Source organism: Branchiostoma lanceolatum, chromosome 1 (assembly GCF_035083965.1).
Source record: "Branchiostoma lanceolatum isolate klBraLanc5 chromosome 1, klBraLanc5.hap2, whole genome shotgun sequence".
NCBI lineage: Eukaryota > Metazoa > Chordata > Leptocardii > Amphioxiformes > Branchiostomatidae > Branchiostoma > Branchiostoma lanceolatum.
The window spans coordinates 34,122,344-34,144,857 of NC_089722.1; the positions used below are offsets into that span (position 1 = coordinate 34,122,344).

At 47.6% G+C, this 22,514-nt stretch overlaps 1 protein-coding gene across 1 annotated transcript; it reads left to right on the forward strand.

Moving 5' to 3' along the window:
• The first annotated feature begins 9,372 nt into the window (after positions 1 to 9,372).
• Positions 9,373 to 18,537, forward strand: LOC136420747 (uncharacterized). Its single transcript, XM_066407847.1, has 10 exons — positions 9,373 to 11,584; positions 11,740 to 11,852; positions 12,023 to 12,081; positions 12,758 to 12,918; positions 13,467 to 13,671; positions 14,082 to 14,107; positions 14,741 to 14,864; positions 15,181 to 15,615; positions 16,484 to 16,739; positions 17,441 to 18,537. The coding sequence occupies exons 1-10, from the start codon at positions 11,089 to 11,091 to the stop codon at positions 17,513 to 17,515; spliced, it is 1,950 nt and encodes a 649-aa protein (XP_066263944.1). The 5' UTR covers positions 9,373 to 11,088; the 3' UTR covers positions 17,516 to 18,537.
• Positions 18,538 to 22,514: the final 3,977 nt, after the last annotated feature.

The following is a 22,514-nucleotide window of genomic DNA, read 5'->3' on the forward strand; positions in this document are numbered from 1 at the left end:
CTGCAACCTTCAAGCCAAGCCTCCGTAAGCCTCGCAAGCACAGACGCGACAACACAGGCAACTACAGAGGCGCCAACAACTGTTTTCACAACGGAAGGGCCGACGACAGAGACGAGCAGCAGCGTGCCCACATCTGGTCATACTTCCACAGTGCCTTCAACAACAACCGAGGCATTCAGTAGCTTGCAGACGACAGACGTGGTCTCTACCAGCGTTGCAACTGCCAGCACAGAAGAAGTCGCTACAAGTGCTGCGACGGTTGAGATTACAACACAGGAGCTGACAACAACTGAGACTCCGACTCTAGCAACTTCCACCCAAATCTCCACCCTGCAACCTTCAAGCCAAGCCTCCGTAAGCCTCGCAAGCACAGACGCGACAACACAGGCAACTACAGAGGCGCCAACAACTGTTTTCACAACGGAAGGGCCGACGACAGAGACGAGCAGCAGCGTGCCCACATCTGGTCATACTTCCACAGTGCCTTCAACAACAACCGAGGCATTCAGTAGCTTGCAGACGACAGACGTGGTCTCTACCAGCGTTGCAACTGCCAGCACAGAAGAAGTCGCTACAAGTGCTGCGACGGTTGAGATTACAACACAGGAGCTGACAACAACTGAGACTCCGACTCTAGCAACTTCCACCCAAATCTCCACCCTGCAACCTTCAAGCCAAGCCTCAACAGGCCTCGCAAGCACAGACGCGACAGCACAGCCAACTACAGAGGCGCCAACAACTGTTTTCACAACGGAAGGGCCGACGACAGAAACGAGCAGCAACGTGCCCACATCTGGTCTTACTTCCACAGTGCCTTCAACAACAACCGAGGCATTCAGTAGCTTGCAGACGACAGACGTGGTCTCTACCAGCGTTGCAACTGCCAGCACAGAAGAAGTCGCTACAAGTGCTGCGACGGTTGAGATTACAACACAGGAGCTGACAACAACTGAGACTCCGACTCTAGCAACTTCCACCCAAATCTCCACCCTGCAACCTTCAAGCCAAGCCTCCACAGGCCTCGCAAGCACAGACGCGACAGCACAGCCAACTACAGAGGCGCCAACAACTGTTTTCACAACGGAAGGGCCGACGACAGAAACGAGCAGCAACGTGCCCACATCTGGTCTTACTTCCACAGTGCCTTCAACAACAACCGAGGCATTCAGTAGCTTGCAGACGACAGACGTGGTCTCTACCAGCGTTGCAACTGCCAGCACAGAAGAAGTCGCTACAAGTGCTGCGACGGTTGAGATTACAACACAGGAGCTGACAACAACTGAGACTCCGACTCTAGCAACTTCCACCCAAATCTCCACCCTGCAACCTTCAAGCCAAGCCTCAACAGGCCTCGCAAGCACAGACGCGACAGCACAGCCAACTACAGAGGCGCCAACAACTGTTTTCACAACGGAAGGGCCGACGACAGAAACGAGCAGCAACGTGCCCACATCTGGTCTTACTTCCACAGTGCCTTCAACAACAACCGAGGCATTCAGTAGCTTGCAGACGACAGACGTGGTCTCTACCAGCGTTGCAACTGCCAGCACAGAAGAAGTCGCTACAAGTGCTGCGACGGTTGAGATTACAACACAGGAGCTGACAACAACTGAGACTCCGACTCTAGCAACTTCCACCCAAATCTCCACCCTGCAACCTTCAAGCCAAGCCTCCACAGGCCTCACAAGCACAGACGCGACAGCACAGCCAACTACAGAGGCGCCAACAACTGTTTTCACAAAGGAAGGGCCGACGACAGAGACGAGCAGCAACGTGCCCACATCTGGTCTTACTTCCACAGTGCCTTCAACAACAACCGAGGCATTCAGTAGCTTGCAGACGACAGACGTAGCCTCTAGCAGCGCTGAAACTGCCAGCACAGAAGAAGTCGCTACAAGTGCTGCGACGGTTGAGATTACAACACAGGAGCTGACAACAACTGAGACTCCGACTCTAGCAACTTCCACCCAAATCTCCACCCTGCAACCTTCAAGCCAAGCCTCCGTAAGCCTTGCAAGCACAGACGCGACAGCACAGGCAACTACAGAGGCCTCAACAACTGTTTTCAAAACGGAAGGGCCGACGACAGAAACGAGCAGCAACGTGCCCACATCTGGTCTTACTTCCACAGTGCCTTCAACAACAACCGAGGCATTCAGTAGCTTGCAGACGACAGACGTGGTCTCTACCAGCGTTGCAACTGCCAGCACAGAAGAAGTCGCTACAAGTGCTGCGACGGTTGAGATTACAACACAGGAGCTGACAACAACTGAGACTCCGACTCTAGCAACCTCCACCCAAATCTCCACCCTGCAACCTTCAAGCCAAGCCTCCACAGGCCTCACAAGCACAGACGCGACAGCACAGCCAACTACAGAGGCGCCAACAACTGTTTTCACAAAGGAAGGGCCGACGACAGAGACGAGCAGCAACGTGCCCACATCTGGTCATACTTCCACAGTGCCTTCAACAACAACCGAGGCATTCAGTAGCTTGCAGACGACAGACGTAGCCTCTAGCAGCGCTGAAACTGCCAGCACAGAAGAAGTCGCTACAAGTGCTGCGACGGTTGACATTACAACACAGGAGCTGACAACAACTGAGACTCCGACTCTAGCAACTTCCACCCAAATCTCCACCCTGCAACCTTCAAGCCAAGCCTCCGTAAGCCTTGCAAGCACAGACGCGACAACACAGGCAACTACAGAGGCGCCAACAACTGTTGTCACAACGGAAGGGCCGACGACAGAGACGAGCAGCAACGTGCCCACATCTGGTCATACTTCCACAGTGCCTTCAACAACAACCGAGGCATTCAGTAGCTTGCAGACGACAGACGTGGTCTCTACCAGCGTTGCAACTGCCAGCACAGAAGAAGTCGCTACAAGTGCTGCGACGGTTGAGATTACAACACAGGAGCTGACAACAACTGAGACTCCGACTCTAGCAACTTCCACCCAAATCTCCACCCTGCAACCTTCAAGCCAAGCTTCCACAGGCCTCGCAAGCACAGATGCGACAGCACAGCCAACTACAGAGGCGCCAACAACAGTTGTCACAACGGAAGGGCCGACGACAGAGACGAGCAGCAACGTGCCCACATCTGGTCATACTTCCACAGTGCCTTCAACAACAACCGAGGCATTCAGTAGCTTGCAGACGACAGACGTGGTCTCTACCAGCGTTGCAACTACCAGCACAGAAGAAGTCGCTACAAGTGCTGCGACGGTTGAGATTACAACACAGGAGCTGACAACAACTGAGACTCCGACTCTAGCAACTTCCACCCAAATCTCCACCCTGCAACCTTCAAGCCAAGCCTCCGTAAGCCTCGCAAGCACAGACGCGACAACACAGGCAACTACAGAGGCGCCAACAACTGTTGTCACAACGGAAGGGCCGACGACAGAGACGAGCAGCAACGTGCCCACATCTGGTCATACTTCCACAGTGCCTTCAACAACAACCGAGGCATTCAGTAGCTTGCAGACGACAGACGTGGTCTCTACCAGCGTTGCAACTGCCAGCACAGAAGAAGTCGCTACAAGTGCTGCGACGGTTGAGATTACAACACAGGAGCTGACAACAACTGAGACTCCGACTCTTACAACCTCCACCGAACTCTCCACCCTGCAACCTTCAAGCCAAGCCGCCACAGTCCTTGCAAGCACAGACGCGACAGCACAGGCAACTACAGAGGCGCCAACAACAGTTGTCACAACGGAAGGGCCGACGACAGAGACGAGCAGCAACGTGCCCACATCTGGTCTTACTTCCACAGTGCCTTCAATAACAACCGAGGCATTCAGTAGCTTGCAGACGACAGACGTAGCCTCTAGCAGCGCTGAAACTGCCAGCACAGAAGAAGTAGCTACAAGTGCTGCGACGGTTGAGATTACAACACAGGAGCTGACAACAACTGAGACTCCGACTCTAGCAACTTCCACCCAAATCTCCACCCTGCAACCTTCAAGCCAAGCCTCCGTAAGCCTCGCAAGCACAGACGCGACAACACAGGCAACTACAGAGGCGCCAACAACTGTTTTCACAACGGAAGGGCCGACGACAGAGACGAGCAGCAGCGTGCCCACATCTGGTCTTACTTCCACAGTGCCTTCAACAACAACCGAGGCATTCAGTAGCTTGCAGACGACAGACGTGGTCTCTACCAGCGTTGCAACTGCCAGCACAGAAGAAGTCGCTACAAGTGCTGCGACGGTTGAGATTACAACACAGGAGCTGACAACAACTGAGACTCCGACTCTTACAACCTCCACCGAACTCTCCACCCTGCAACCTTCAAGCCAAGCCGCCACAGTCCTCGCAAGCACAGACGCGACAGCACAGGCAACTACAGAGGCGCCAACAACAGTTGTCACAACGGAAGGGCCGACGACAGAGACGAGCAGCAACGTGCCCACATCTGGTCTTACTTCCACAGTGCCTTCAACAACAACCGAGGCATCCAGTAGCTTACAGACGACAGACGTGGTCTCTACCAGCGTTGCAACTGCCAGCACAGAAGAAGTCGCTACAAGTGCTGCGACGGTTGAGATTACAACACAGGAGCTGACAACAACTGAGACTCCGACTCTAGCAACTTCCACCCAAATCTTCACCCTGCAACCTTCAAGCCAAGCCTCCACAGGCCTCGCAAGCACAGACGCGACAGCACAGCCAGCTACAGAGGCGCCAACAACAGTTGTCACAACGGAAGGGCCGACGACAGAGACGAGCAGCAACGTGCCCACATCTTGTCTTACTTCCACAGTGCCTTCAACAACAACCGAGGCATTCAGTAGCTTGCAGACGACAGACGTGGTCTCTACCAGCGTTGCAACTGCCAGCACAGAAGAAGTCGCTACAAGTGCTGCGACGGTTGAGATTACAACACAGGAGCTGACAACAACTGAGACTCCGACTCTTACAACCTCCACCGAACTCTCCACCCTGCAACCTTCAAGCCAAGCCGCCACAGTCCTTGCAAGCACAGACGCGACAGCACAGGCAACTACAGAGGCGCCAACAACAGTTGTCACAACGGAAGGGCCGACGACAGAGACGAGCAGCAACGTGCCCACATCTGGTCTTACTTCCACAGTGCCTTCAATAACAACCGAGGCATTCAGTAGCTTGCAGACGACAGACGTAGCCTCTAGAAGCGCTGAAACTGCCAGCACAGAAGAAGTAGCTACAAGTGCTGCGACGGTTGAGATTACAACACAGGAGCTGACAACAACTGAGACTCCGACTCTAGCAACTTCCACCCAAATCTCCACCCTGCAACCTTCAAGCCAAGCCTCCGTAAGCCTCGCAAGCACAGACGCGACAACACAGGCAACTACAGAGGCGCCAACAACTGTTTTCACAACGGAAGGGCCGACGACAGAGACGAGCAGCAGCGTGCCCACATCTGGTCATACTTCCACAGTGCCTTCAACAACAACCGAGGCATTCAGTAGCTTGCAGACGACAGACGTGGTCTCTACCAGCGTTGCAACTGCCAGCACAGAAGAAGTCGCTACAAGTGCTGCGACGGTTGAGATTACAACACAGGAGCTGACAACAACTGAGACTCCGACTCTTACAACCTCCACCGAACTCTCCACCCTGCAACCTTCAAGCCAAGCCGCCACAGTCCTCGCAAGCACAGACGCGACAGCACAGGCAACTACAGAGGCGCCAACAACAGTTGTCACAACGGAAGGGCCGACGACAGAGACGAGCAGCAACGTGCCCACATCTGGTCTTACTTCCACAGTGCCTTCAACAACAACCGAGGCATCCAGTAGCTTACAGACGACAGACGTGGTCTCTACCAGCGTTGCAACTGCCAGCACAGAAGAAGTCGCTACAAGTGCTGCGACGGTTGAGATTACAACACAGGAGCTGACAACAACTGAGACTCCGACTCTAGCAACTTCCACCCAAATCTTCACCCTGCAACCTTCAAGCCAAGCCTCCACAGGCCTCGCAAGCACAGACGCGACAGCACAGCCAGCTACAGAGGCGCCAACAACTGTTTTCACAACGGAAGGGCCGACGACAGAAACAAGCAGCAACGTGCCCACATCTGGTCTTACTTCCACAGTGCCTTCAACAACAACCGAGGCATTCAGTAGCTTGCAGACGACAGACGTGGTCTCTACCAGCGTTGCAACTGCCAACACAGAAAAAGTCGCTACAAGTGCTGCGACGGTTGAGATTACAACACAGGAGCTGACAACAACTGAGACTCCGACTCTGGCAACTTCCACCCAAATCTCCACCCTACAACCTTCAAGCAAAGCCTCCGTAAGCCTTGCAAGCACAGACGCGACAACACAGGCAACTACAGAGGCGCCAACAACTGTTTTCACAAAGGAAGGGCCGACGACAGAGACGAGCAGCAACGTGCCCACATCTGGTCATACTTCCACAGTGCCTTCAACAACAACCGAGGCATTCAGTAGCTTGCAGACGACAGACGTAGCCTCTAGCAGCGCTGAAACTGCCAGCACAGAAGAAGTCGCTACAAGTGCTGCGACGGTTGACATTACAACACAGGAGCTGACAACAACTGAGACTCCGACTCTAGCAACTTCCACCCAAATCTCCACCCTGCAACCTTCAAGCCAAGCCTCCGTAAGCCTTGCAAGCACAGACGCGACAACACAGGCAACTACAGAGGCGCCAACAACTGTTGTCACAACGGAAGGGCCGACGACAGAGACGAGCAGCAACGTGCCCACATCTGGTCATACTTCCACAGTGCCTTCAACAACAACCGAGGCATTCAGTAGCTTGCAGACGACAGACGTGGTCTCTACCAGCGTTGCAACTGCCAGCACAGAAGAAGTCGCTACAAGTGCTGCGACGGTTGAGATTACAACACAGGAGCTGACAACAACTGAGACTCCGACTCTAGCAACTTCCACCCAAATCTCCACCCTGCAACCTTCAAGCCAAGCTTCCACAGGCCTCGCAAGCACAGATGCGACAGCACAGCCAACTACAGAGGCGCCAACAACAGTTGTCACAACGGAAGGGCCGACGACAGAGACGAGCAGCAACGTGCCCACATCTGGTCATACTTCCACAGTGCCTTCAACAACAACCGAGGCATTCAGTAGCTTGCAGACGACAGACGTGGTCTCTACCAGCGTTGCAACTACCAGCACAGAAGAAGTCGCTACAAGTGCTGCGACGGTTGAGATTACAACACAGGAGCTGACAACAACTGAGACTCCGACTCTAGCAACTTCCACCCAAATCTCCACCCTGCAACCTTCAAGCCAAGCCTCCGTAAGCCTCGCAAGCACAGACGCGACAACACAGGCAACTACAGAGGCGCCAACAACTGTTGTCACAACGGAAGGGCCGACGACAGAGACGAGCAGCAACGTGCCCACATCTGGTCATACTTCCACAGTGCCTTCAACAACAACCGAGGCATTCAGTAGCTTGCAGACGACAGACGTGGTCTCTACCAGCGTTGCAACTGCCAGCACAGAAGAAGTCGCTACAAGTGCTGCGACGGTTGAGATTACAACACAGGAGCTGACAACAACTGAGACTCCGACTCTTACAACCTCCACCGAACTCTCCACCCTGCAACCTTCAAGCCAAGCCGCCACAGTCCTTGCAAGCACAGACGCGACAGCACAGGCAACTACAGAGGCGCCAACAACAGTTGTCACAACGGAAGGGCCGACGACAGAGACGAGCAGCAACGTGCCCACATCTGGTCTTACTTCCACAGTGCCTTCAATAACAACCGAGGCATTCAGTAGCTTGCAGACGACAGACGTAGCCTCTAGCAGCGCTGAAACTGCCAGCACAGAAGAAGTAGCTACAAGTGCTGCGACGGTTGAGATTACAACACAGGAGCTGACAACAACTGAGACTCCGACTCTAGCAACTTCCACCCAAATCTCCACCCTGCAACCTTCAAGCCAAGCCTCCGTAAGCCTCGCAAGCACAGACGCGACAACACAGGCAACTACAGAGGCGCCAACAACTGTTTTCACAACGGAAGGGCCGACGACAGAGACGAGCAGCAGCGTGCCCACATCTGGTCTTACTTCCACAGTGCCTTCAACAACAACCGAGGCATTCAGTAGCTTGCAGACGACAGACGTGGTCTCTACCAGCGTTGCAACTGCCAGCACAGAAGAAGTCGCTACAAGTGCTGCGACGGTTGAGATTACAACACAGGAGCTGACAACAACTGAGACTCCGACTCTTACAACCTCCACCGAACTCTCCACCCTGCAACCTTCAAGCCAAGCCGCCACAGTCCTCGCAAGCACAGACGCGACAGCACAGGCAACTACAGAGGCGCCAACAACAGTTGTCACAACGGAAGGGCCGACGACAGAGACGAGCAGCAACGTGCCCACATCTGGTCTTACTTCCACAGTGCCTTCAACAACAACCGAGGCATCCAGTAGCTTACAGACGACAGACGTGGTCTCTACCAGCGTTGCAACTGCCAGCACAGAAGAAGTCGCTACAAGTGCTGCGACGGTTGAGATTACAACACAGGAGCTGACAACAACTGAGACTCCGACTCTAGCAACTTCCACCCAAATCTTCACCCTGCAACCTTCAAGCCAAGCCTCCACAGGCCTCGCAAGCACAGACGCGACAGCACAGCCAGCTACAGAGGCGCCAACAACAGTTGTCACAACGGAAGGGCCGACGACAGAGACGAGCAGCAACGTGCCCACATCTTGTCTTACTTCCACAGTGCCTTCAACAACAACCGAGGCATTCAGTAGCTTGCAGACGACAGACGTGGTCTCTACCAGCGTTGCAACTGCCAGCACAGAAGAAGTCGCTACAAGTGCTGCGACGGTTGAGATTACAACACAGGAGCTGACAACAACTGAGACTCCGACTCTTACAACCTCCACCGAACTCTCCACCCTGCAACCTTCAAGCCAAGCCGCCACAGTCCTTGCAAGCACAGACGCGACAGCACAGGCAACTACAGAGGCGCCAACAACAGTTGTCACAACGGAAGGGCCGACGACAGAGACGAGCAGCAACGTGCCCACATCTGGTCTTACTTCCACAGTGCCTTCAATAACAACCGAGGCATTCAGTAGCTTGCAGACGACAGACGTAGCCTCTAGCAGCGCTGAAACTGCCAGCACAGAAGAAGTAGCTACAAGTGCTGCGACGGTTGAGATTACAACACAGGAGCTGACAACAACTGAGACTCCGACTCTAGCAACTTCCACCCAAATCTCCACCCTGCAACCTTCAAGCCAAGCCTCCGTAAGCCTCGCAAGCACAGACGCGACAACACAGGCAACTACAGAGGCGCCAACAACTGTTTTCACAACGGAAGGGCCGACGACAGAGACGAGCAGCAGCGTGCCCACATCTGGTCATACTTCCACAGTGCCTTCAACAACAACCGAGGCATTCAGTAGCTTGCAGACGACAGACGTGGTCTCTACCAGCGTTGCAACTGCCAGCACAGAAGAAGTCGCTACAAGTGCTGCGACGGTTGAGATTACAACACAGGAGCTGACAACAACTGAGACTCCGACTCTTACAACCTCCACCGAACTCTCCACCCTGCAACCTTCAAGCCAAGCCGCCACAGTCCTCGCAAGCACAGACGCGACAGCACAGGCAACTACAGAGGCGCCAACAACAGTTGTCACAACGGAAGGGCCGACGACAGAGACGAGCAGCAACGTGCCCACATCTGGTCTTACTTCCACAGTGCCTTCAACAACAACCGAGGCATCCAGTAGCTTACAGACGACAGACGTGGTCTCTACCAGCGTTGCAACTGCCAGCACAGAAGAAGTCGCTACAAGTGCTGCGACGGTTGAGATTACAACACAGGAGCTGACAACAACTGAGACTCCGACTCTAGCAACTTCCACCCAAATCTTCACCCTGCAACCTTCAAGCCAAGCCTCCACAGGCCTCGCAAGCACAGACGCGACAGCACAGCCAGCTACAGAGGCGCCAACAACTGTTTTCACAACGGAAGGGCCGACGACAGAAACAAGCAGCAACGTGCCCACATCTGGTCTTACTTCCACAGTGCCTTCAACAACAACCGAGGCATTCAGTAGCTTGCAGACGACAGACGTGGTCTCTACCAGCGTTGCAACTGCCAACACAGAAAAAGTCGCTACAAGTGCTGCGACGGTTGAGATTACAACACAGGAGCTGACAACAACTGAGACTCCGACTCTGGCAACTTCCACCCAAATCTCCACCCTACAACCTTCAAGCAAAGCCTCCGTAAGCCTTGCAAGCACAGACGCGACAACACAGGCAACTACAGAGGCGCCAACAACTGTTGTCACAACGGAAGGGCCGACGACAGAGACGAGCAGCAACGTGCCCACATCTGGTCATACTTCCACAGTGCCTTCAACAACAACCGAGGCATTCAGTAGCTTGCAGACGACAGACGTGGTCTCTACCAGCGTTGCAACTACCAGCACAGAAGAAGTCGCTACAAGTGCTGCGACGGTTGAGATTACAACACAGGAGCTGACAACAACTGAGACTCCGACTCTAGCAACTTCCACCCAAATCTCCACCCTGCAACCTTCACGCCATGCTTCCACAGGCCTCGCAAGCACTGACGCGACAGCACAGCCAACTACAGAGGCGCCAACAACAGTTGTCACAACGGAAGGGTCGACGACAGAGACGAGCAGCAACGTGCCCACATCTGGTCTTACTTCCACAGTGCCTTCAACAACAACCGGGGCATTCAGTAGCTTGCAGACGACAGACGTGGTCTCTACCAGCGTTGCAACTACCAGCACAGAAGAAGTCGCTACAAGTGCTGCGACGGTTGAGATTACAACACAGGAGCTGACAACAACTGAGACTCCGACTCTAGCAACTTCCAGCCAAGTCTCCACCCTGCAACCTTCAAGCCAAGCCTCCACAGGCCTCGCAAGCACAGACGCGACAGCACAGGCAACTAAAGAGGCACCAACAACAGTTTTCACAACGGAAGGGCCGACGACAGAGACGAGCAGCAACGTGCCCACATCTGGTCTTACTTCCACAGTTCCTTCAACAACAACCGAGGCATTCAGTAGCTTGCAGACGACAGATATGGTCTCTACCAGCGTTGCAACTGCCAACACAGAAGAAGTCACTACAAGTGCTGCGACGGTTGAGATTACTACACAGGAGCTGACAACAACTGAGACTCCGACTCTTACAACCTCCACCCAAATCTCCACCCTGCAACCTTCAAGCCAAGCCCCCACAGGCCTCGCAAGCACAGACGCGACAGCACAGGCAACTAAAGAGGCACCAACAACAGTTTTCACAACGGAAGGGCCGACGACAGAGACGAGCAGCAACGTGCCCACATCTGGTCTTACTTCCACAGTTCCTTCAACAACAACCGAGGCATTCAGTAGCTTGCAGACGACAGATGTGGTCTCTACCAGCGTTGCGACTGCCAGCACTGAAGACGTTGCTGCAAGTGCTGCGACGGTTGAGACTTTTACAGAGGACTTGACAACTGAGACTCTAACTCTCGGACCTTCCACCCAAATCTCCACCCTACAAGTCACAACAGAAGATATAAGCACCGTCGATCGTTAGTTTTTAAGCCCTTTATGTTATCAAACTTTATTTCTATTGAGCATTTTCTTGTGATCTTGTTGTATTTAATCCTTTTTTATCCATAGACTTGAAAATCAGTATTTTTGTTGCGTTACTCAGTTGCCATGTTTGTTTGTTTTTTCATTTTAGGGTTCAACGGCACTGTGAGGTTGAAACTTGAAACTGCTCGGGTATTTGTTGATGCCCTTCGGAATAAAACTTCTCAAGAATTTTTAAGACTTGCTGCCGAAGTCACGAGAAAGGTAATATTCATTTACTGTACAAATATTCCTTGCTTTCTCAATATATTTTGTTTTATGATTTTACAATGATTAATTTGAGTGTCTTTGTCCAATTTTTTTGTTGTTTAGTATTTTCTATCTATTGTACCATCATGTTCATGAACATATTTTTTTATTTTACCGCCGTTCAGGTGACCCCATTATTCCAGTTTGAGCCGCTGTTTATTCGGTGTGAGGTTGTCGGTTTTGAGTAAGTGTATCTTTTTTTTATAACCCTCACAGACAAATGTAACTAACTTAACCCCTTTATATTCCAGGTATTTGTAAGAAATGAAACATTTAGTTTTATATTGGTGAATAATTTCATCAAGTTGGAGAATAGAAAAACTCTTTTATTCACAACCAAGTATTTACATAAGCCGACGTTATGATGTTTGTCTATCATCTTATTCAGTGCAATACTAAATGGTTTATTTATAATGCACTGAAGCTAGGTGTTACTGCTAACAATGCACTCCCAAACTATGAACCAGTCATTATCACCCTGATAAAGATGATAGACAGATATCGAAACGTCGGGATATATAAATACTTGCTTGTGAATAAAAGTACATTTAAAAGTACATTATCTATATCAGGTGGTTGCAATTGTCACCCATGCCTAATTATCTTCGATTCAAATGGGAAAGAACTATGAAAATCCTATTGAGATGCTTTTGAGAAATATCAGAAAATCTTTGTTCCCTTGTACTTAAAGTCTGTAGTTAATAACAAAGCGCTTGTGATTTTTAGCGTATTTTTTCAAGGTATAACGTACATACGCTCTCATTTGTCTCTTTAGGTAAAAAATAGACACCCAAAGTGTAAAGTTTGATCTACTGTTTTAGTAACAGCGTTAACCTGGAACCTCATATTTTACACTGCAGGCCTGGAAGTACCATTTCTATTCTCGATGTCATCTATAACAAGACAGTGGACAGTCCTGTTGAGAAGAGGACTTACGACCTAGTCCACAATGCAATTGTAGGAGACCAGCTTCTCATAAGTGGGGATTCCGTGGATGTACTTTACATCACAAATGACCAAGGTATTCTTGCCGATGATTCTTGCTTAAAATGAACTGTCGTTAATTGTGATACCAGGTACCGTCACATTATATGAGGATTGATGAAGAGAACAGAAATGTGCTTTAAGTCTCATAGATAGGATCCGTGCAGCTCGCGCCATGAAAGTGGTGATAATTGTGTGTCCTTGTGTTGGAAAGCCCTTCAACATTTACCAGGTCTTACCATAATGCCGTAAACCATGTACCAACACGTTGCGCGTCCTTGAGTCTATTCGCGCTAGCTGCGGCCATAGGTCACTTCAGATTTTAAGGAAGGTAGCCTTTGTCATCCGAAAGCTTGCGTAAAGCGGCCGGATCCTGCACGACATCATCATACCAGTGTGTTCACATTGCACCCTCACGCTCCCACACGGTCCCCTCGGTCTTGCCTTAAGCTTCAATAATAGTGATGGCTGCAAACGTATCCGTGTCCCTGTCCCTGTGACGTCAAACGTCCAGATATTTTCTAGTTTATGTCGGGCCTTGGTTTTCTGCTACTGATACAACTCTGATCTCATGTTCCATATAAGGCACGTCGTATGTTCCCGTGGCGTTCTGCCACAACAACACCTGTCAGGACCACGCCACCTGCCTCCTACTCGGAAACAGCACCACCTGTGTCTGTCAGGACGGCTTCGTGGAGAACGGCACGGCGTGTCTGCCCGCATGTGATGAAGGCTACGTGTGTAGGGACGGGAGTGCCTGTCAGCTGTCAGAGGGACTGCCAACATGCACGTGAGTTTCCCGAAGTACTCTCTCCTCCATCGAACTCCAAGCGTCTTGCTTAAGTCGAGGCGTTTTTTTTTCTTACAGCTGATAGTGCATTACACCTTCACTACTTCTAGGAGCAATCACTCCAGGTTATCCTACCTCTCTTGTTGAATTTATTGGGTTCTTTTACGTACAAAGTCTGGAGCCTGGAGCCATGCGCTGGTTTTACTTCAGAAGTCTTTATACTTTCGACAAGTCTCTTTAAAGCTTAGAGCTTAACAACCGTGTACATTTAAAGCATTACAGCTCAATATCTTTAAACTTACCAATAGATACTTACAATAAAGTTTACATTTTGCACAAGACACCAATTATTTTACTTCATCACGACCACTTTCTCGTCGTTAAAGTCGTTTTTTTCCAATATTGTCCAGGCCTGTACCAGACCCAGGACTGGACGGTGAGTCTTTCACTGATTAATAGATAGTAGTAAAATTACTCTAATCGTTCATTATCGTATTTGCTGGTGCAATGTTGTTGTTGACGATGAGATAAACTTCAAAATGCTATTAAGCCATTAGGTGGACATTTTCGGCCGGGTCAACTGCCGGCTGGATTGTCCTGTCAATTGTGATTTTTAGTGATCGGCCGATGTTCGCAGGTTACCAAGTCTCGCCCAATGGAACTTCTAGGCGAAAAAAAAAGCATTCGAATTACAGGTGATTTTGAAATTCCTTCACCTTTTGGAGATCAACAAATTCGACAGAAGTCGGTAACTGTGTGACGCTGGCTTCCGGGAGCATAATTACTGGGGTGAGGGGGTGTACGAACATTGTTGATCACTCGCTGACAAGGCGCAGGATGAGGACGAATGATTGTGGTCGGTTAGCTTGAAAGATGGTCACTTGCTGACGGTGCGTGCTCAGAACGCCACGGACTCTAGTATCAGATTATATCGTTTGTCAAACGGTCATCTAAATCCTCCTCTTGTGCCTCATTCTTTATGATGTCCCGCTGAAAAATCAAGCAAAATTAATAGATTAGGAAGCGTAAAACATTTGAGAAAAGTACTGACTTACTCGCACTCTCACAGACCGGACCATGTGGCTCCTAATCGCTGTGGGGTCTAGTCTGGGGGCGCTTCTACTGCTGTTGTGCTGCATCACCATCTGCCGCGCTGTCTACATCAAACGGCGGCGGAAACAGAGGTGGAACAGGTATGGCCCTGAATCGTATTCGTTAGTATCCAGGATTTTTCAGTGTCCTTTCTGTGAACGAATGCAGCAGTGCCTTCATAAGTTGTTGACTAACGGCCTTATATGTGGCTTACTTCAGTCAATATTAACTATGGTAAAATCCTATTTGATCAATCAATCAATCAAAATGGTTTATTGATAATAGCCCTTAACAGCTACGTCAATGTAAGTCCAATATAGATATGAGAATGACTGTCTCTGCCACATAGGGTACATCAGATTCTGTTTTCTGACTCGGTTCTGTTGCAAACTAACGGCCCTAATCTTTCGTTTACAGATACGTGGTCGAGGACGGGCGCTCTTCATTGGGATTTTCATGGAGGCGAAAGAGAGCGCGGCGTCCTACTTTTGGAGGTCCTGACCTGGACTTGGCTTGGGACGACCTTCATTTCGGCTTCACCCCGCCCTACCTGCCCGGTGGCAGCGCCGCCTCCCCCGCCGGTTCTACCAGCCGCTATCCAACCCGTCTTCCCCGCTACCTTCCCGACACACCTTTATCGAGTTCCTCTTCGAGTGGAAAATCTGTGAGTCGGTACGGCGGGGGTTTGTTTACCCAGGTCCCTAGCCTCGGCCCCCGGGCGTCCTTGTCTGGTGGAGATGGACTCGAGGATCAGCCGTCTCCAACCCGGCAACCAGCATACCTTCCCGACGGGGAGCCTGTCGATGACGCCTGGGATCGTGACTACGGTCGTCCCCGTCTGACTGACTACAGGTAAGACTTTTTTTTAGCCAGCCGCTACGCCAGTAGAGGATTTCATGCAGTTTCTTTTTCCTTCCATGAGAGGAAGTAGTCCGTTCCATGACTCCGGGCGTCAACACATCTTACAAGAAAGCTTTTAACTGGAGCACATAGCTGCGTATCTTCCTAATTTAAATTTCATCCCGCTGTCGTGCAAAAAGTGATACATAAGGACCGCAGAGCGATTCGAATTACAAGAATATGCAAATTAGGTATTCCTGGCATAATCGATATCTATCGACATTCCTCTATTACACAGTTACATATGTATCGTGTTTGAGAGTCCTTTAATGGAATGCAGCAAATTTATAGACTTTCCTCATTAATTAGAATAATGAGCATACGATTTTGTCAATCATCACTTAAGCTGTTTACATACCAAATATCATGACGATCCGTCAACCCCATCATGAGTTAACCTTTCTCAAAGTTTGAAATGAAATCGGCTCCTGCAGTTCCAAAAGCCGCTAGGTGGCCCAAACCTACATGACTTACAATTTACTCTCCCTTTTAACCACCACCACTCAAAAATTATGACCATAGCATGGCCAGAACACGAAATATCATACTCGGAATTTCCGCTGCAGTACCATAGCAAACCGCTAGACGGCCGATAATCGTATTATTCCGGGGTCTCAAGAAGACCTAACCACATACTAAGTATGAGGAATCCATCCAGGCATTCTTGAGTTATCGTGTTGACACACAGACACACACACGAACGCTGACGAAAACATAAGCTTCTCGGCAAAGGTAATAATGATGACACGTTGACATGAATTTTGCGGTGCTCAATGCCAAGATTTACGTTCTCATGACCCTTTTTACTCATCCTGTACAGACCCCGCATCCCAAGACTGCGGCCAATGTCACAGCAACAAAGAACACCCGAACAACAGCCGGAGAGTCCATACATCGGCTCACGCCGCCTGGGAGGTGACGTGTACCTGCAGAGTCTCGGCAGCGCCCCCTGTCCGTTTGTACTGCCCCGGTACCTGCCCCGTGCGCCGCAGACACTTCCCGCAGAAGACGAGACGTACCCGACAGCTGAGCGAGGTGGAGGACTCTACACGGAAACCTTTGGCCTCGAAAGAAGTGTATGTATAGAGCCGGATGTCCATTTATTCATAGTTCATAAGCACGCTACTGAAAAGAGTCGCATTTCCAATGGAAATCTCGCGTGACGTCCGTCGAACACTAAAAACTAAAAATCCCCCATAGGACGGTACTATTTCTTGGACATGGACGAAGTCGGAATCGACTAGCCTGGTAAAAGGCCAATATTTGAATTATTGATTTCTAAAAATCGCCCGAAGCCCGCGTAATCGACAGGACGTCGACCGTACTTCGGCCGAAAATACACATTTGAGGCTCGCCAAGACGTCGGCCGAGCTGAATTTCTTATTTATGACGGGGGCTTTAGGACGGGACGTTAAGCCGTCGTCCGCTGTTCATTGTGCGTGTCAAAAAGAGCTAGGGCAATTTCCTCGGTGCAAGAAACTTGTAAATACTGTATATCCCGTATGTCTTAGGTTCGAGATCACCATCAATTTTTCACTTTAATGTATTCGGATTCGTACCATCTTCATCAAATATCATTGGACAGCCATTATAGGTTAATGCAAATAACAACGTTAGGTCTTGGTTAAGACGTCAGATGGAAAAAAACGCTCTCACGTTGTATGAAAGCAGATCATGTGAAGTTACAGTTGCAGGGGGTTGTATTTAAACATTTAAATGTTAACAGCGCAGCAGTTAATTCTGACTTGACCGTACTGATGATATTCTTCTTTCACAGTTTAAAATCAAGCGACCTGCTATGAGCTACGCACCTTACGGAGTCTACAGGGTCATACCAGAATCCACCTTGTGAGAATGAAGAAGTCATTCTTAACGTCTTCCAGAAATGCGTTGCCCAGTACTCTAGTGTTGTAATCCACAACTACCGTATTTACTACTTTAGATACAGAGATCAGTCCTACATCTTTTGATGTTAAATTCTCTATACTCCGTATATCCATACGCATCAGTTCTTCGTTTTTGTCAAATCTCTAAAAAAAGTCACAGGTTTGGAAACAGGACGCCACAGATATTGTGCAAAGCTTGAAATGATTGTGCTTAACACAATGTAGGTGCTTGTGTAGAAATGTAAATGTGTAATGATGTAAAATCTATCCAATCGTTAAGGAAAGTTTAAAGACAGTTTGATGTAGACAGGGTATTAACATGATGCTCCTGTAAATTATACTGAGAATTATTTGTATAAAAGGAAATGATTGCAAATGCACATAATCAAAGCTTCAACCTAATACAGTATGTATGAAACACATCTTATCAAAATACGGTAATGCACATCAAAACTGAACCCAGAGATGCATATCAAATATTCATCTGGCCTTTCATATTGCGCCTTTGACTGTACAAATTGTGAAATGTTTATTATTATGCCTTCTTCTGATTCAATTTAATAGTGAGAGGAGTTATGTAAAATCATCGTCCGTGAGTTTTTTAAAAACTTGTTTGCTGTTTCCTTGTGCAAGGATCTACTAGCATATAGACTATGAAGAACATGAAATTTGAGTACTAGACTCCAGAAACGTAATTCTAGTTGTGTGGACATATATCTTCAACAAGAAAAGTGATTCAATCGGCGAAAACAGGTTTTAAATCAAAATATTAATCAGCAATGGTGAATTGAAATTTTTGATATTCTACAGATTCCAGCTATATAAACAACAGCTTTGTACGGACGTTGTAAATCATTTATAGCGATTCCGTAATTGACAAATGTATACGGTTGAAATAAGCTATATGCGGGATAAATCAGGGTAAAGATATGCTGTAAAAAGGAATTATACAAATTTTTCATCTAATAAAATATCTATTTTATGTAAAGTCGGCGTGTGACGTTTATTCTGACTACTTCATTTCTGTGATATGTTAAGATTTAGCTATATGATACTCTTTCTACAAACGATGTGCACAACTCTTTCGTCTACATCTTGCAAGATACAAGCAATGTGGTCATGATTCGTATGATAATAAGATTCAGGGATGTTAGCTGATATAAGACAAAAACGAAGTAAATCTTATACATGATCGCAGCACTGATGTAGATTTGGGCAGGTATGTATGTGCGTGTATGTGTGTGTGTGTGTGTATGTATGTGTGTGCGTGCATTTGTGTGTGTGTGTGAATGAATGTGCCTGTGTGTGTGTGAATGTGCGTGTGTTTGTGTGTGTGTCTGTGTTTGTGTGTGTGTGTTTGTGTGTGTGTGTGTGTGAATGTGCTTGTGTGTTTGTGTGTGTTTGTATGTATGTGTGTGTGTGTGTGTGAATATGTGTGTGAATGTGTTTCTGTAAAATCGCGGATTTCAATTGGACATGATTGAAAGCAACCTATTAAGCTATTCTAAGCCAAAAATAATCGATTACAATTGGTTTGCCGAAAAAAAATCAAGTATGGATTTTATAGGGCAAGAACCGTCTAACAGTCCAAATAGGCTTTTAAACAGCTAAAACATAAGTTTTGAGCGAAATTATCAAGTCAAATTTTTTTGTGTAAAATCGCCGATTTCAATTGGAAATAATGTAAAACAACTTATCACGCTGTTCTAAGCCAAAAAGAATCGATTACAAGTGGTTTGGTGTAAAAAAAATCAAGAATAGATATTACACGACAAGTACCGTCCAACAGTCCAAGTAGGCTTTTAAAGGGCTAAAACATAGGTTTTGAGCGAAATTACCAAGTCAAAACTTTTTTCTGTAAAATCGCGAATTTCAATTATAAACTAGAGTTCTAAGAACACATTATCTTTGCCAAATAATAAAGGCTTATAATGGACATTGATTGATATTTACATGCTTATCACCCCCTGCAAATTTGATCATTCACCATACCGTTTGGAAGTTATGATGGGGGACGAATGAGTCCAGTTTAGATAGGATCTAACATTGTTTGGTGGTACAGGACTAGTATATGTGTCTAGAGTGCTGATATATGTTATAACTGGTCATGAAAAAATATGAGCATGTGGATATTGTATGTGCCACAAAGGTATGATATTGTAATGTTGTGAGCTGAAAATGATAATGAAATGGTACAATCAATATATATGAATAGAATAAACCTTTATTCCATATCATACACATACACATACGTGCGTGGAATAGTTAGAATTCCTCCGGTTTTGAACCCAGTACTATACCAACGGCTCCACCCCTGAGGCGTCGCCAAACGGGACAGACAGATGTACAGTATAACGATAATGGTTTATTCGATTTAAGCAATCAAACAGCAAAACAACACCTGTCAGCCAGAGGCTGAATTGCGTGGGGTTTCGTGACAATAGACAACATTCGTATTAAAATATCAAGATATACTGTAACGTCTATGTATAGTCTGACGTCTTACTAAAATAGAAAAACAAGACTTACATACAAATTACTAACATTTTTACGGGTTAAAATAGCTTCAATCAAAGCCTATATACTTAAACGTTACATATAGATCATTTCAAATTTGACAGGAGTATTGACGAAAGTACGACACACCATAGTGGGATGGAATTAACAATATATCAGATGTTGTTAAACAACCGTATCATGTGTGGAATAGCATTTGAGTGATATCTATCAGTTTTACAGAACACGCTGTTCAGTTTGTGAGATGACCTGGTCTTTCTGCCACTGACTTCCAGTCTTGAAGGGGCGGGAAATGTCTGTACAGTAGGGGTGGGTACCGGTACCGTGTACCGGTACAAAACCGGTATTTCTTAATGGACCGGTCAAAAAAAACCGGTCCGTAAAAAATCAGTGGACCGACCTATGGACCGATTAGAAGATTCATGGTACCAGGCTACCAGCAGGCGGCCTCATAACTGGTCTAAGAAAATACAAAACAGCAGATTTACCTAGTATAGTTATAATTTTGTAAAGTACAAACCTAAGAAATTATATCGTTCCAGATATGACGTTTGGAGACTTTTACGTGTGTCTCGCTCTCCAAAATATGATGACACTACTTTAAGTCAGGGTCAGGTACAGGTCCGGACCTGGACCTGGACCGGACCTGAATTTTATGTACCGGTACCCACCCCTACTGTACAATTTGGAATGTTCGAGTGTCTGGGCAAACTTCGCGGTTAGTTCTTGGCGGAGTGTTTGGAGAGTTGGCAGATCGAGTCGCTCTCATGCTTTAGAGTACGAAGTGAAGTCGGCACCGAGAATTATTCTCAATGCACGACGCTGTACCTTCTCGATCTTATTACTGAGACTGGCAGCTAGGGAGTCCAGACTGGCAAACAGGTGCAGCATACTCGACAACAGGTCGGATGTAGGTGATGTAAACTGTAACAAGGTCGTCAACAGCGTTTACTGCCTGTTGATATAGGCAGTAAAGATTAAGGGGGCCTAAACTCCAAAAGGTGGTGTTATTTTCCACTAGATTATGTAGAAAATGAATACATAATCAGCCGACTTTTTACAGAATTCTGCCTGTGGTGAATTACACAAGGTGTGTTTTTTTTAACAATATGATACTCACTAAACCCTTGCAGACTCTACCCATGTATTCCCTATGTGTAAACATACATCTTTAATGGTGAGTATTTTTGGCATAGATGAGGGGGGTTAAGCACAATAAGAAGGTCAATTGTTAATACGATATAAAAGAACACAAAGCAAGACGAGTTTTTCTTAACCACCCTGACATTCTTTTTGTAATCCAACTTTTGTCAGGCCTTGTCAGGCACATTGTAATAAGCCATAGACTGAGTTTGTTTAATTCAATTAATCATAAAATAGAGGGTCATCTGGGGAATTCGGTAGAATACTGAATGCTTTTTGATGCGCATTGGACTAGTGGGTACTTCCTCGTATACTGTAAAATGTATTCATAAAATTATCATCAATTGGAAAAAAACTCCCCCCCTCTGGATTTTAGGACTCCTTTAAAGGTCCGAGTAACGTTCCCTGTGGCAGACCACATGCGACTGGAACTCTGTCAGAGAGCGCCCCGTGGTACCGCTCTAGTCCCGTAAGGCCAGTCCCAACTAAGTAACTGGGTTATATCGGTTATACCCTGTTGTTAGGAAAATCTCAGATATCTTGAGACTGACGCGGCAGAATTGCTTGAAATTTGGAGGGTACTTAGACAAGAAACCAATCAATTCAGAAATGTATAACATGGGTGGCAAATCTACATAATATTTTTGTAATATATAAAGAAATATAATGCTAGATTTCACAAAGAATGGCTCGAGCACCACCTTTGCCGATGGCTGGGAATATTGAATTTTTGAGAGGATATAGTGACAGTCATATAGTGTAAGAATAAGTTTCCAGAAAATAGGAATATGGTCAAAATAATATGAAATGTAAAATCTTGCTCATTTCGACAATATTTTGGGGGTTGCTATAACTTTATTAACGAATAGCTAAATATGCAATAAGCAAATGCGTTTTCCAAGCAATTATTCGTATAGACTCCTTACGCATTGTTTGTGTCCAATATCAGCTTTGTAGCTCTTGGCTAAAGGTGGGGCCCAAAGCTTTAAAGTTTAGATACATATATTCTTAAAGTTTTCTCAGTTTTGCCAATCCATCAAAGTCAATCAAGGTGAAAGCTGAATATCTGTCAAAAGATAACTTGTATTCAGCACCCTCTCCCGAAGTCATTATGTGCAATTATCTTTGATTATGCATGGAGTGCAGACAGAAACGTCCTGATGGGCAAGCAGAATGGGCAAGGGCATTGTGAAAAATACTTAGTGTTTTGTTTTTTTAAATGACAGTGTTGGCTACTGATTCTTGGGTAGAGTGAAGAAAGGATTTCCCAGACAAGTTCAAGTGATTTACACTGTTACACGAATA

Bases quoted from the DNA above. Each gene is read 5' to 3' on its own strand.
- LOC136420747 (XM_066407847.1), top strand. From the start codon at position 11,089: ATGGTCTCTACCAGCGTTGCAACTGCCAACACAGAAGAAGTCACTACA. The intron at 12,919-13,466 runs GTATTCTTGCCG...GTTCCATATAAG, and splicing joins TTACATCACAAATGACCAAG to GCACGTCGTATGTTCCCGTG. The intron at 15,616-16,483 runs GTAAGACTTTTT...CATCCTGTACAG, and splicing joins CCCCGTCTGACTGACTACAG to ACCCCGCATCCCAAGACTGC.